Source organism: Callorhinus ursinus, unplaced genomic scaffold (assembly GCF_003265705.2).
Source record: "Callorhinus ursinus isolate GAN/ISIS: 27379988/994484 unplaced genomic scaffold, GSC_fseal_2.0 scaffold4, whole genome shotgun sequence".
Classification (NCBI taxonomy): Eukaryota; Metazoa; Chordata; class Mammalia; order Carnivora; family Otariidae; genus Callorhinus; species Callorhinus ursinus.
Window position 1 is genome coordinate 106,441,511 of NW_027397066.1, and position 12,551 is coordinate 106,454,061.

Sequence of the window (12,551 nt, forward strand, 5' to 3'; positions counted from 1 at the left end):
TATTCCATCAACTGGCTTTTCACATGAATTTTAATTTGCACAGGTAAGTTTATCAAGGAGTTCTGTGAAAAGAAAATTATTTTAGTCCTCTGTATAAGAACCTTTAAGGACAAACTAAATCTCCCATTTGATTAAAATTTAGCGTCCTTTCAGAATTGCAAAGCTTTAATGAAAATTGTGCAGTGTCATTAAATGACTTTATTTGGTTTTCTTCAAGCTAATAAGCACAAGTGGGTACCACTCCACTTAGATGATGTAAGACCAGACAGTCAAGAAAGACCAGGATCCCGGAACAGCTCAAGATGTCAACCGGAAACAAATAAGTCATCACATAATAATAGGAGAAATGATACACGAAGTAAGTCACATTCTAAGAGAAAAATGACATTAAAGAACTTAGTGTTAATGTTCATAATTTTAAAAACTATAGTATAAATTATTTGAGAATAAGTTGCAGACATTGTGCCCCTTTTAACACTAAATACCTTCAGAGTATATATCATAAGAACAGTGATGTGGTGTGACTGTCCACAGGTAGATTTTCCCCGTGGTGTCCTTTTCAGTTTTTTTTCCCTCCCTCCTTTCCAGAATCTAATCTGAAATCATACATTGCTTTTAGTTGTCTGTTCTGTTTAGTCTCCATTAATCTGGGGCAGTTCTGCTTTTGTCTTTAGGTGGTAGTTAGGTGGTAGATATGTCACTTTGGATTTTCCTCATGATTAGATTTGGGTTATGAATTTTTGGGAGGAATACTGCAGAAGTTAAATTGGTTTCTTCTCAGTGCATGGAAATGCACATGATCTTGGTTTATCTTATTATTGCTGATAAAGGTGATGTGTTCCAGTTTCTTTATTATAAAGGTATTTTTTTCTCCTTTATAATAATAGGTACTTTGTGAGAGAGACTTTGAAATTTTGGAAACACCCAGTTTTTCATCAGACTTTTCACATGAGCTTTAGTTTCCATTGATGATTCTTGCCTGATTCAGTTATTACTATAATCTGGCACTCCAGTATAAGGAACGACTTCCTTGTTATCAGTGTGGATTTATGGTTTATTTCTTTGGTGGATTATAATCCATTACGATGATTTTTTAGTTTGATGCTCAGATTGTCCCAGATTTGGCTGGTGGGAGCCTCTGATGGGTAGGTTCTGGCTCTTTTTTATTTATTTATTTATTTATTTATTTTTTAAATTAATTAATTTTTTTTAAAGTTTATTTATTTGACGGACAGAGCTAGCGAGAGAGGGGACACAAGCAGGGGGAGTGGGAGAGGGAGAAGCAGGCTTCCCGCCAAACCGGGAACCTGATGCGGGATCATGACCTGAGCTGAAGGCAGATGCTTAATGACTGAGCCACCCAGGCGCTCCTCTGGCTCTTTTATAAAAAAGTCAACTTTACTGAGCTATAAATTATACATGTATAAAATGCATTCACATTTAATGTTATTACTTAAAGATCATTTCCCAGATACATTATTTCAATAGGATTTCTCACATTTCAGAAAGCAGAGGAGGACAGTAGGAGGATTTGTGGCAACAATTAGATGAGCATTTGGTTTTATAGGTCTCTGCTGAAATCTTAAATCTGACAGTTACTTTTCTAGTGTGATAATTTCCAAAGCATACATGTTGTCCTATGAATGGATGGAGAAGGCTTAAGAAAATTTACAAACCTAATAGTACATTTAAAAAGTTTCCACTTACATTATGAAAAACTTTAAACATACAAAAAGTTGAAAGAATTGTACAGTGAATACCTGTCTAACCACCACCTAGATTTAGTAATTTTGTATATTTAAATCACCTATCTATTGGATTATTTGAAAGTACCTTGCAGACAGTCATGATGCTTCAGCACTGCTGTCCTAAAAAAAATAGCATCCAGGAAAATCAACAATAATTCCCTAATATCATCTGAAATGTAGTTATATTTACTCAGCTGTCCACAAAATATGACTTGAAATTTAAGAAACTTGTCTACAGAAAAACTGACATTTTTTGCCTTTATATCATTTCTCAAATATATCACTTTAATGTTAAAAAAATAATATATATCCATAATTAATGTTTTTTTCTTACGAAGCATTGGGCATCTAAGAAAACATGAGGGTTTTAAAGAACAATAATATAATCAACACTGGGAACTCAGCACCAAGTTTAGAAATGCATATTGCCATTACCTTTGAACTTCCCTGTGTGCCCCCTGCAATTTCAACCCATTGCTTCTCTTCTTAGAAAAAAAGGCCTGAATATTTGTTTTTTGAGTATTTTTTACATGAAACTGACATTCAGTATGACTCCACTGACATACTCTTTGACACTAATTTTTTTCACTTTAGTCTCATTTTCTTAGATTCATGCGTGTTGGTTGTATTGCTGTGAGTCCTTTTCCTTGCCAAAAGGTATTTCACTATTTGATAGAATTTGTTGTTAATAGACCTTTGGATTGTTTTAGTTTTTTCATATTAAAGTGCTACCATGTACATTTTTATGCATGTTTTCCAGTAAACATGTACAAGAGACTCTTTGGGGTAATTTCTTTAGACTGCAGCCCATGAGTGCATTATGAAATTGGTGTACTGGGTCATGATCAGGTTTTTAAAATATTGGTAGATTCTAGAGTGCTTCACTCAAAATATATTTTTCATGACAATTGTGGGTTTTTTTTTTTTTAAAGATTTTATTTATTTATTTGCGAGAACAAGCGGTGGGCAGGGGCAGAGAGAGAGAGAAGCAGACTCCCTGCTGAGCAGGACACCCGATGCAGAGCTCCATCCCAGGACCCAGAGATCATGACCTGAACTGAAGGCTGACACCCAACTGACTGAGCCACCCAGGCACCCAACAGTTGTGTTGAAATTACAAAAAAAAATTTGTGTGTTCTAGGGTGTAACATACAGTAAGGCTTACTATGGGTTGAGGCAGATGTGTTTGAAAAAGACTGTATTAAGATACTCATTAAGGAGGAATAGCAGCATCTAGGGCAGTGATTCTCAATGGAAGTGATTTTCCCCTACCCCTAAGGGGGCATTTGGCTTTGTCTGGAGATAATACTGTTTTAGGGGAGTGGGGGGTAAATGCCTGCTAGTGGCATTTAGTGGGTAGAGGTCATGGATGATGCTAAACATCCTTCAGCGCCCATACTTAGCTATCTGGCTCAAATGTCAGTAGTGCCATGGTTGAAAAACCTTGGTCTCTAGGATCTATATATATGTACCTTCGAATTTATTTGATTATTCCAAATTGTTTTTCAAAGAGGACGTATCTGGCTTTGCTCTCAATAATGGTATATAGTGTTCTACTTTTTTCTGTCTTGGTCAGTGTTTCAAATTATAAGACCTTAAAATTTTGTCAGCCTGGGGTAGATCAAATACTCTGTCTTAATTTGCATTTCTCATGACCAGTGAGGCTGAATGCCACTTTCTGTATTTATGGTCCATTTGTATTTCTTGTTTGCTTACCTGTCTTTTAGCCATTTTTCCCATTGAGTTACTGTGTGTGTGTACAGTATATGTGCACTAATGCATTCTGTATGTATTCTGGGTATAATTCCTGTATTGTACTGCAGGTATCTTCTAGTTTTGTTTTGTTTTGTTTTAAGATTTTATTTATTTGAGAGAGAAATAGAGAAGAGAAATCACGAGCAGGAGGAGGGGGAGAGGCCGACTCTCCGCTGAGCCCAACACTGGGGGAGGGGTGCACTCCATCCCAGGACCCCAAGATCATGACCTGAGCTGAAGGCACACCCTTAGTCCACTGAGCCACCCACGTGCCCCTCTTCTAGTTTGTTTTGTGTTTTCATTTCCTTTTTTCTTTAAAAGATTTTTTTATTTGACAGAGAGAGAGCAAGAGCAGGAACACAGGCAGGGGGAGTGGGAGAGGGAGAAGCAGGCTTCCCTCCAAGCAGGGAGCCTGATGTGGGGCTCCATCCCAGGACCCTGGGATCATGACCTGAGCCAAAGGCAGATGCTTAACCATCTGAGCCACCCAGGCACCCTCTTTTTTTCTTCAAAAGGAATGTCTTTTACTTAAATTGAGTCAACCTTTCCTTAAACATTTTGTGAAAAGGTTTTTTTTTTTAAGTTTTATATAATGCAAACTCAGTCATCTTGGAACTTCTTGAATCTTCAACAGTACCATCTTAACAAAGGACCTCTTTATCTTTTTAGTATATTATTTTGTTTATTAGAATGTCTTCTTTATATGTCAGTACTTTTATGGGCCCTCTTTTATGCCAGGGACATTTTGACAAATTCCTATGAGATCTCTTAAATTTCTATCTATCTGAAGAATGCCTGGTTATTAACAACTAGGTACAAGGTGGGGAGGGTTAGTTACCATGTTTTCCTAAAAATAATCACCTTATTCACTGTTGCAAATTGGAATGTATAAAAATATATATATTTTTTTAAAGGTTGGAGGCGTGATAGAGAAAAGCGAGATGATCAAGATGAAGTTTCCAGTGTGAGGAGTGAGGGTGGTAATATCCGAGGTTCCTTTAGAGGCCGAGGAAGAGGCCGAGGACGGGGAAGAGGACGAGGCAGAGGAAATCCTCGATGTAGGACATGTGTTTTTATTTTGTTAAATTAGATGAGTTTGAAAAAAGTATGTAAGCCCTCTTTTCTCCACTATCCCATATAATTTTTTAACTGATTTTTTTTTTGCTCTGATAATAAAGATGGTTTTATATTTGTTATCCCTTGAAATACTTCACTTTGGATTTTTCTTTATGGTGACTATTTCTCTCTCTCTCTCTCTCTCTTTTTTTAATGTGTAATCACTTTTCTTTTTCTTACGTCAAGTGAACTTCGATTATTCGTATGGTTATCGAGAACTTGGTGAAAGGACTGATCAGCCATTTCAAACAGAACTTAATACCAGTATGATGTATTACTATGATGATGGTACAGGTGTACAGGTGTATCCTGTGGAAGAAGCACTGCTTAAAGAGTATATTAAACGCCAAATGTAAGTTAGACATAGATGGGATAGGAACATCAAATTTTACATCATTGATAGTGAACACATTATAACACATTTTCTAAGCTGTTTATTAGTAAAATTGGAAAATTGTAATAGTGTTTTATGTTATTTTTTCTAGAAAATATTAGTAAAACATGAAATATTTTTTTAAAAAAACTTATATTTGGTTCATGTGTTATATAGGACTCCTGCTTTGTCTACTGCTCAGGTATTTCTCTGCTTAAAGGGTATTAAAAAATATTAACGGGTATAATACGAGTGATTAAATAAAAGAATATAAAACTGCTATGTATATATATGAAGTTGAACAATGCCCGGCTTATTATTTGCAAATAAATTTTTATATTGAAATTTGCAAATGAACATGAATGGCAAAACATCATGATAGATATTTTTTTACTTTCTTAGCAAATGATTTCAGAATTCTAAGTTTATTTTTTAACTTTTAAGTTCTCTTTTTTTGTGACATATTGAAGGGGAACTACCTCATTTTTAGTTCAGACTTTTTAATCTAGTTCTCATAATAGTTGCCTTCTGAATACTGAAGTTCAAGTTAGAATATTTTATTGTTTTTAAGAAAAAAATAACCCTTGTACATACTAGTATTATAGGATGTTTTGCATATTTATATAATGTGTTTATATAGTAGTAAGAAAAACGTCTCCAAGTGATTTGCGTAACCAGTTTGCTGAAATTTGATTATTTTTTTATTCTTACAAAGTGCAGGAAAAAGGCTATTTTTGAAAGGGTATAAACATCTTAAAAACATCTTCCTTTGTTTATGAAAGAAAATTTACTCTGTTACTAGAAAATAATTTCTTCATCAGCATCATCCAGGCATCTTCCTGGGATGCCTTCATGGTGGATTTGATTGGCTTACATACAATACGAAGCAACTTGTTTATTTTGTTCTTGCTTCTTCTGTTACAGTTGACGCAAACACTGAAGAAAAGGGCCTTTTTATGGGCAGAAAGTGCCTGGCATGTGGCTATCAACTTCAAACCACTATTCCTGTCTTTTTTGTAACTCTTGCTGCCAGGTCCCTTCTGAGACCTGACAGTGGATATGCAACTCCATGTCAGGATAATCGGCCTCCAATGTGCTCATACAAGTGAGGGAGGAGCAGAGCTACATCAGTGTTGACAAAATTTCTGATCATGCAGTGTAGAATCCAGAGCTTCTAAGGTAGGACATGATAATGTCCCCTAGGACACTGAACAAAATGTCAGACACAGCATTGGGCATGACTCCTTTTTTTGTTGTTACTGTTTTAGCAGTAGGATTTTTGGCAGGTGGTAGAGCACCAGGTTTAGAATGGCTCTTAATGTTAATCGTTCTTTGATTAGTGGAGTCATGCTTTGAGGAGTCATGCTTTTGACTTGGTTTTCTTTGAGGTTTCTCAAGATAGGCTCATTGATTAGGGTTTACATTTTTCTCTTTGAGAAGTTACTGAAAAACTTTCTTGCATTTGTGGAAAACTGTGCTAAATGTATTTTAAAGTAAGAAGCTTAACTATTATTATGGATGTTTGAATTTTTAAAATTATTTTAACAAAAATATATTAATAATTTGTCATTTTGGTGTCAGAATATTAAAAATTTAAGATCTTTATTATTTCTAGCTTCTGAATCTGGCATTCAGATTTAGAGATGGAGTAGTTTTGTAACCCATTAGAAGTTTCAAAAAATATATACTATAGGTAATAGGGTGATTTATGAATTTATTCAGATACTAAGGTTTTCACAAAGTACTAGAATAAAAAGGCATCTTATTAATGATTCAGAAGTTTTTGTCTAAGAACAGTTTTAACGTGTGACTAAATCAAATGTCTTAATTTGTGAAAATTTAGAATTTAAGTGTTTGTATTTTGTGTCTACCATGTCAGGCACTATGAAAAGGACTTTTTACATGTAACAAAAATTAGAACACATGTATTATGTGCCCACCACATGCCAGGCACTGTGAAAGGGCTTTTTGAGGTATAACAAAATCAGAATGTTTATTTCTTTAAGACTTAAGATTTTTTTCTTCAGTGTTTAAGATGAGTAAATGATTTACTGGTGTTACTGAGATGTCAGTGGTATTTCAGTGATCTCTAAGGGAGCTTTGCACTTTGATAGTTGGATAAATATCTGAGTATAAAGAAACAACTTGAGTATTTATGTTTCTAAAATAAGATCTTTCCTCCCAGTGAAAAGTAGCTCAAAGCCATTTCTCATTTATGGGTGATTATTTCTTCAGAGTTAGAATTTGACCTGAATATTTCAGGGGTATCTTTAGTCACCCAGTGTTAACACCAAAGTATACGATTTGGTGTGCTTTCTCATAATTTGCCACCGATCTTTGCAAACTCTCTCTGATTAGGAAACATAGGATTATTAATCTGTAGGCCATATTATTATTGATGTTATGTATTTCTTTTGTATTCTTTTGTACATTTCCTCCCATTTGTCCTTTTGGTCTCTCTAGAATTCTTATTTTCCGATATGGAGGCTGTAGTTTTGTTTTATTTATTTATTCAGTTTTTAAAAGATTTTATTTGAGAGAGAACACATGAGAGGGGGGAGGGTTAGAGGGAGAAGCAGACTCCCTGCTGAGCAGGGAGCCTGATGCGGGAGTTGATCCTGGTACTCCAGGATCATAACCTGAGCCGAAGGCAGTCGCTTAACCAACTGAGCCACCCAGGCTCCCTAGAGGCTATAATTTTAAATGTGTTTCTCAAATGTAATTTTTAAATATATCCATATTATCTTTGTATCTTGGAACTTGTAGTTATTGATTATACAGTTTATCATTTAACATTTCTCACTCTACTTTCCTAGAGAAGATTAAGGTATTTAAGTTTTTCCTGTATTTTTACCCCCAGGTACCTCATAGTATCATAGATGTTCCTTGTATAGCTATATATTCTGTTCACTCTTAATGTCTTTTATAGTTCTCTCCAACAAAGAAAGAGGGAGATCTTGCAAATATATAATTGTGTGTGTGTGTGTGTGTGTGTGTACACCTCACTTAACTATTATTTACTAAATTTTCACTCAGCATTGTGCTGATTACTAGGAATCAGAAATACATTAAACAATGTCAGTACCCTGTCAATTTAGAAAACAAAACAAAAACTGTAATCCACTCTATAAACTTGACAAAGTATACTTCCAAATATAATGTTCTTAGTGATGGGGAATAAGTTGGAAGGCAATCTGTTGACCTGTTTTTAGTCATTATGCAGTGTTTAAATGAAGCAAGTTAAAGTAACTTTTAATGAAAATTTTCACTTCATTGACTCATTTTAAAAAATCAGTTATTGAAAAAAATCAGTTATTGAGCTATTTTAAAGTAAAATGCTGGTTAATTCTTTATACTTAGGTAAAGCTGATCTAAGTAGAAGTTAATGTTAGGTTTTTGGAAGGGAATCAGTAGTCTAAAGTTCTTTCTACTCATGGATAAGAAATTTTAAATTCAGTAGGGTTTTGTTCTTTCTTGTATTTACCCTATATCTAAGTTGTATTAAATCTATGTTATTAATAAAATAATTTTAAAGCTGTTGATATATGTCATAGATATTTTTATTTCCTGTTGAATAAATGAATTAAACTTATGTTTATTTCTGTTTGTTTCTTTTTTTCAGTGAATATTACTTCAGTATAGAAAATTTAGAACGGGACTTCTTTCTTAGGAGAAAGATGGATAAACAAGGTTTCTTGCCTATTTCCCTGATTGCTGGTTTCCACCGTGTTCAGGCTCTCACTACAAACCTTAATCTCATTTTAGAGGTAATTATGCATTTACAAAATAGTCTGTACTTTCCATTCAATTATTCTGTGAACCTAAAATTGCTCTAAAATTTATATTAAAAACCTAAGAAAAAAAAAACACAAAAATAATCTGTAGTTGCCTAAGGCTTACACTCTTTCATGGCCTTTTTTTTTTTTTTTTCCATTTTATAAAACCCAAGTAAATGCCTAACCTTGGAAACCCCTCAAATGGGGTTTACTAATGATGTTTCCACCTATTGTTAACCTGATCCTTCAAACTTGGACCTTAAGCTTGGTCCTTTAGTCTTCTCAGGTTGCTGCAAAATAGCATGTATTTCTTTTTTTTTTTCTTTAAATTTTTTATTGTTATGTTAATCACCATACATTACATCATTAGTTTTTGTTGTAGTGTTCCATGATTTATTGTTTGTGCATAACACCCAGTGCTCCACGCAGAATGTGCCCTCTTTAATACCCATTACCACGCTAACCCATCCCCCCACTCTCCTCCCCAATAGCATGTATTTCTATTTATTAAAATTTTGAGAATTTCCTGTGTTATAGAAATGCTAATTTAAAAGTCTTTCCACTTGTATTCTTAATGTTTTTGTTAAATTTTTTGTCCTGTTCTAGAAATGCTTTGAACATTTTTGGTTTTCTGTTCCCTACATACAGGCAATCAGATTTGCCCTTTTGCTATAGTTTTGCCAGACTTACATTCTTGTGCCCCTGTGTAGCCAATCCCTTTTCTCATACACAACTCCTGGAACCACTGATCTGATTTTTGTCCCTTTAGTTTTGCCTTTTCCAGAATATCATATAAATAAGTTACATGTTTGTATGTAGTTTGTAGCCCTTTATTTCTGATTTCTTTCATTCAGCATAGTGCTTTTGAGATTTATTCATGTTGTACATTATCAGTAGTTTGTTCTTTCTTACTGTTGATTAGTATTCCACGGTATGGATGTACCACAGTTTATCCCTTCACTTGTTGATAGACATTTAGATTTGTTTCCAATTTTTGGAGATAATGAATAAAGTAGAAAGGTCTTTGTGTAGATATGTTTTCATTTCTGTTGGGTAAATATTGAGGATTGTGGTTGCTGGCATGTATTGTAAGTGTATTAACTGTAAGAAGTATGTTTAAAGTGGGTTTGACCATTTTGCATTCCACCATTTTGTATGAGTTCCATTTGTTCTATAGCCTCATCAGCACTTGGTATTTTCAGTTTATTTTTTAATATTAGATATGGAGTAGTTTCTCATTGTGGTTTTAATTTGTATTTCCTTAATGACTAACGATGCTGAACATCTTTTGTTATGTGTTTATTTGCTATCAGTGTACCTTTTTTGTTGAAATGTCTGTTCAGATATTTTGCCTATTTTTAATGGAGTGTTTGTTTTTTTATAATTGTAAGAGTTCTTGTGGATACAGATCCTTTGTGTTTCGTGAATATTTTTTCCCAATCTTTAGCTCATCTTTTTATTTTCTTAACAGATTTCTTTAGCAAATTTTTTTTTGAACATGTGCGCTCTAGGCTTTAAAAACTAGCTACAGGAAGATTCAAGATTTCAAAAACAATAAAAACTAGTGATTTATTATTTGTTGATGTGTAATTACGCTTTGTTTTATGAAAGAAATTACTTCAAGTACTACCATTATTACATTTATTTATAGATGCCATCTAAATAATTTCTGTATACTATAATTTGAAAAAAACTTAGTTTTTTTCCTGTAAAACTTAGTCTTCAGAAAAATATTATGATTATATTCATAGTAGAATGAGTATTAACTACTGCCATCATTTGTACTATAGCAAAGATCTATCTCAGTTGTCATTTTCCATGAATTTGTTACTGGTTTCCTCCACTCTTCCGTACTTCTGTAGGAATCTGGTTGTAATTTCATTATTGTATGGTTTTTTGGTCTGTTGGTGTTCCCAGTGAGTCCTTAGGCATAATTTTTAGGTTATTGATTATCTGTTTCTTTATAACTTATAGCAGTAGGGAAGGAATATTTAAAGGAACTTTTGTGTTACTGTTAATGAATTTACATATAAGCACAGTGATTTAGAACAGCAGAGGTCTACATTCACTTAACATTTATTATGTACCTACCATTGGTTACAGTGGGAAAGTTGTCCTTTCTCTGTTATGAATGTAAGGTTTCATTGGGCGTAGCAATATAAACATTGATTTAGAGCACAGGCTTGAGAACCAGGATACACATCCTCGTAGTTTTGTGACCTTGGGCAATGTCCTGAGACTTCTGTAAAGTGGAAATGGTAACAATAAATACTTCATAGGGTTGTCTTGAGGATGAAATGTGTAATGACAGTGTCTGGCACAAACAGTAAGCCCTAAATATGAATTTGCTATTATTGTTAGTCTTTAAGGATGCCCTTCTATTGTTCACTCCTTTTTTTGGATCTTCATTTCAATTCTATCAATATTTTATTATTTGTATTTTGATAGGCTCAAGTCTTCTTTCCTGAAAAACTATCAAAAGAAGCAAAATATACTTTAGTTCACACCTCTGTCCCAGATGAGGTTTTCTACATAGCTGGTCTTACTGAGTCAGTTTCTTCCCATTCATTTTCAGCTTACTGTACTTTTTTCTTTACTTTGATACATATATAGTAATATGATTGGTATTATAGTGATATTTATCACATAACTATAGTACAGTATTGTCTATAGTCATAATACTGTGCATGAAATTTCTGTGGATTATTTACTACTCATTGCAGATTAGTACCCTTAAACAACATCAGTCTTACCCCCCCACCTGCTGTTTCCTGGTAACCACCATTTTACTCTTTTTTTTTTTTTAATGAATTTCACTTATTTATTTATTTAAAGATTTTATTTTTATTTATTTGACAGAGAGAGACACAACGTGAGAGAATACAAGCAGGGGGAGTGGGAGAGGGAGAAGCAGGCTTCCCGCAGAGCAGGGAGCCCGACATGGGGCTTGATCTCAGGACCCCGAGATCATGACCTGAGCTGAAGGCAGACGCTTAACGACTGAGCCACCCAGGCGCCCCGAGTTTCACGTTTTTAGATTCCACATATAAGCGATATCATACAGTACCTGTCTTTCTCTGAATTACCTCATTTAGCATAATGTCTGTAAGGTCCCTCCAGGTTGTTGCAAATGGCAGGATGTCCTCCTATCTCGTGGCTGAATAATATTGATATATATGTATATGCGTATATACATATATATATATATTTATATACATACATATATATATGCATTCCACATTTTCTTTATCTCTTCATCTGTTGATGGGCATTTAGTTTGTTTCCACATCTTAGCTACTGTGACTAATGCTGCAATAAACATGGGTGTGCAGGTATCTCTTCAGAATCCTGTTTTAATTTTCTTTGGGTATATACCTAGAAGTGGAATTGCTGGATCATATGGTAGATCCAGTTTACTGAGTTCTTGATTCTTGCTCCATAGCTGAGAGCTGTTTGTGACTTCCTTTTTTTTTTTTCCTAAATTCAATTACTCAGCTGTCAGAAAGGATGAATACCCAACATTTATATCAACATGGGTGGAACTAGAGGAGATTATGCTACGTGAAATAAGTCAAGCAGAGAAAGTCAATTATCATATGGTTTCACTTATTTGTGGAACATAAGGAATAGCGTGGAGGACATTAGGAGAAGGAAGGGAAAAATGAAAGGGGGGAGAATCGGAGGGGGAGATGAACCATGACAGACTATGGACTCTGAGAAACAAACTGAGGGTTCTAGAGGGGAGAGGGGTGGTGGGATGGGTTAGCCTGGTGATGGGTATTA

The 12,551-nt window shown here is 34.4% G+C and overlaps 1 protein-coding gene across 13 annotated transcripts in view; it reads left to right on the top strand.

Moving 5' to 3' along the window:
- LARP1B (La ribonucleoprotein 1B) overlaps positions 1-12,551 on the top strand; it is a 119,378-nt gene that overhangs the window by 17,700 nt on the left and 89,127 nt on the right. For 12 of the 13 annotated variants that reach the window (XR_012378029.1, XM_025874167.2, XM_073892248.1 and 9 more), the window contains 4 exons: positions 218-358; positions 4,418-4,561; positions 4,806-4,971; positions 8,615-8,759. Coding sequence is in view for 12 of the 13 variants with exons in the window: in XM_025874167.2 (XP_025729952.1) it covers positions 218-358; positions 4,418-4,561; positions 4,806-4,971; positions 8,615-8,759 (596 nt within the window). In the remaining variant the exon portion in view is untranslated. Of the gene's footprint in view, positions 1-217; positions 359-4,417; positions 4,562-4,805; positions 4,972-5,922; positions 6,172-8,614; positions 8,760-12,551 lie in introns of those variants that run through there. The other variant, XM_025874170.2, reaches the window with a different exon arrangement.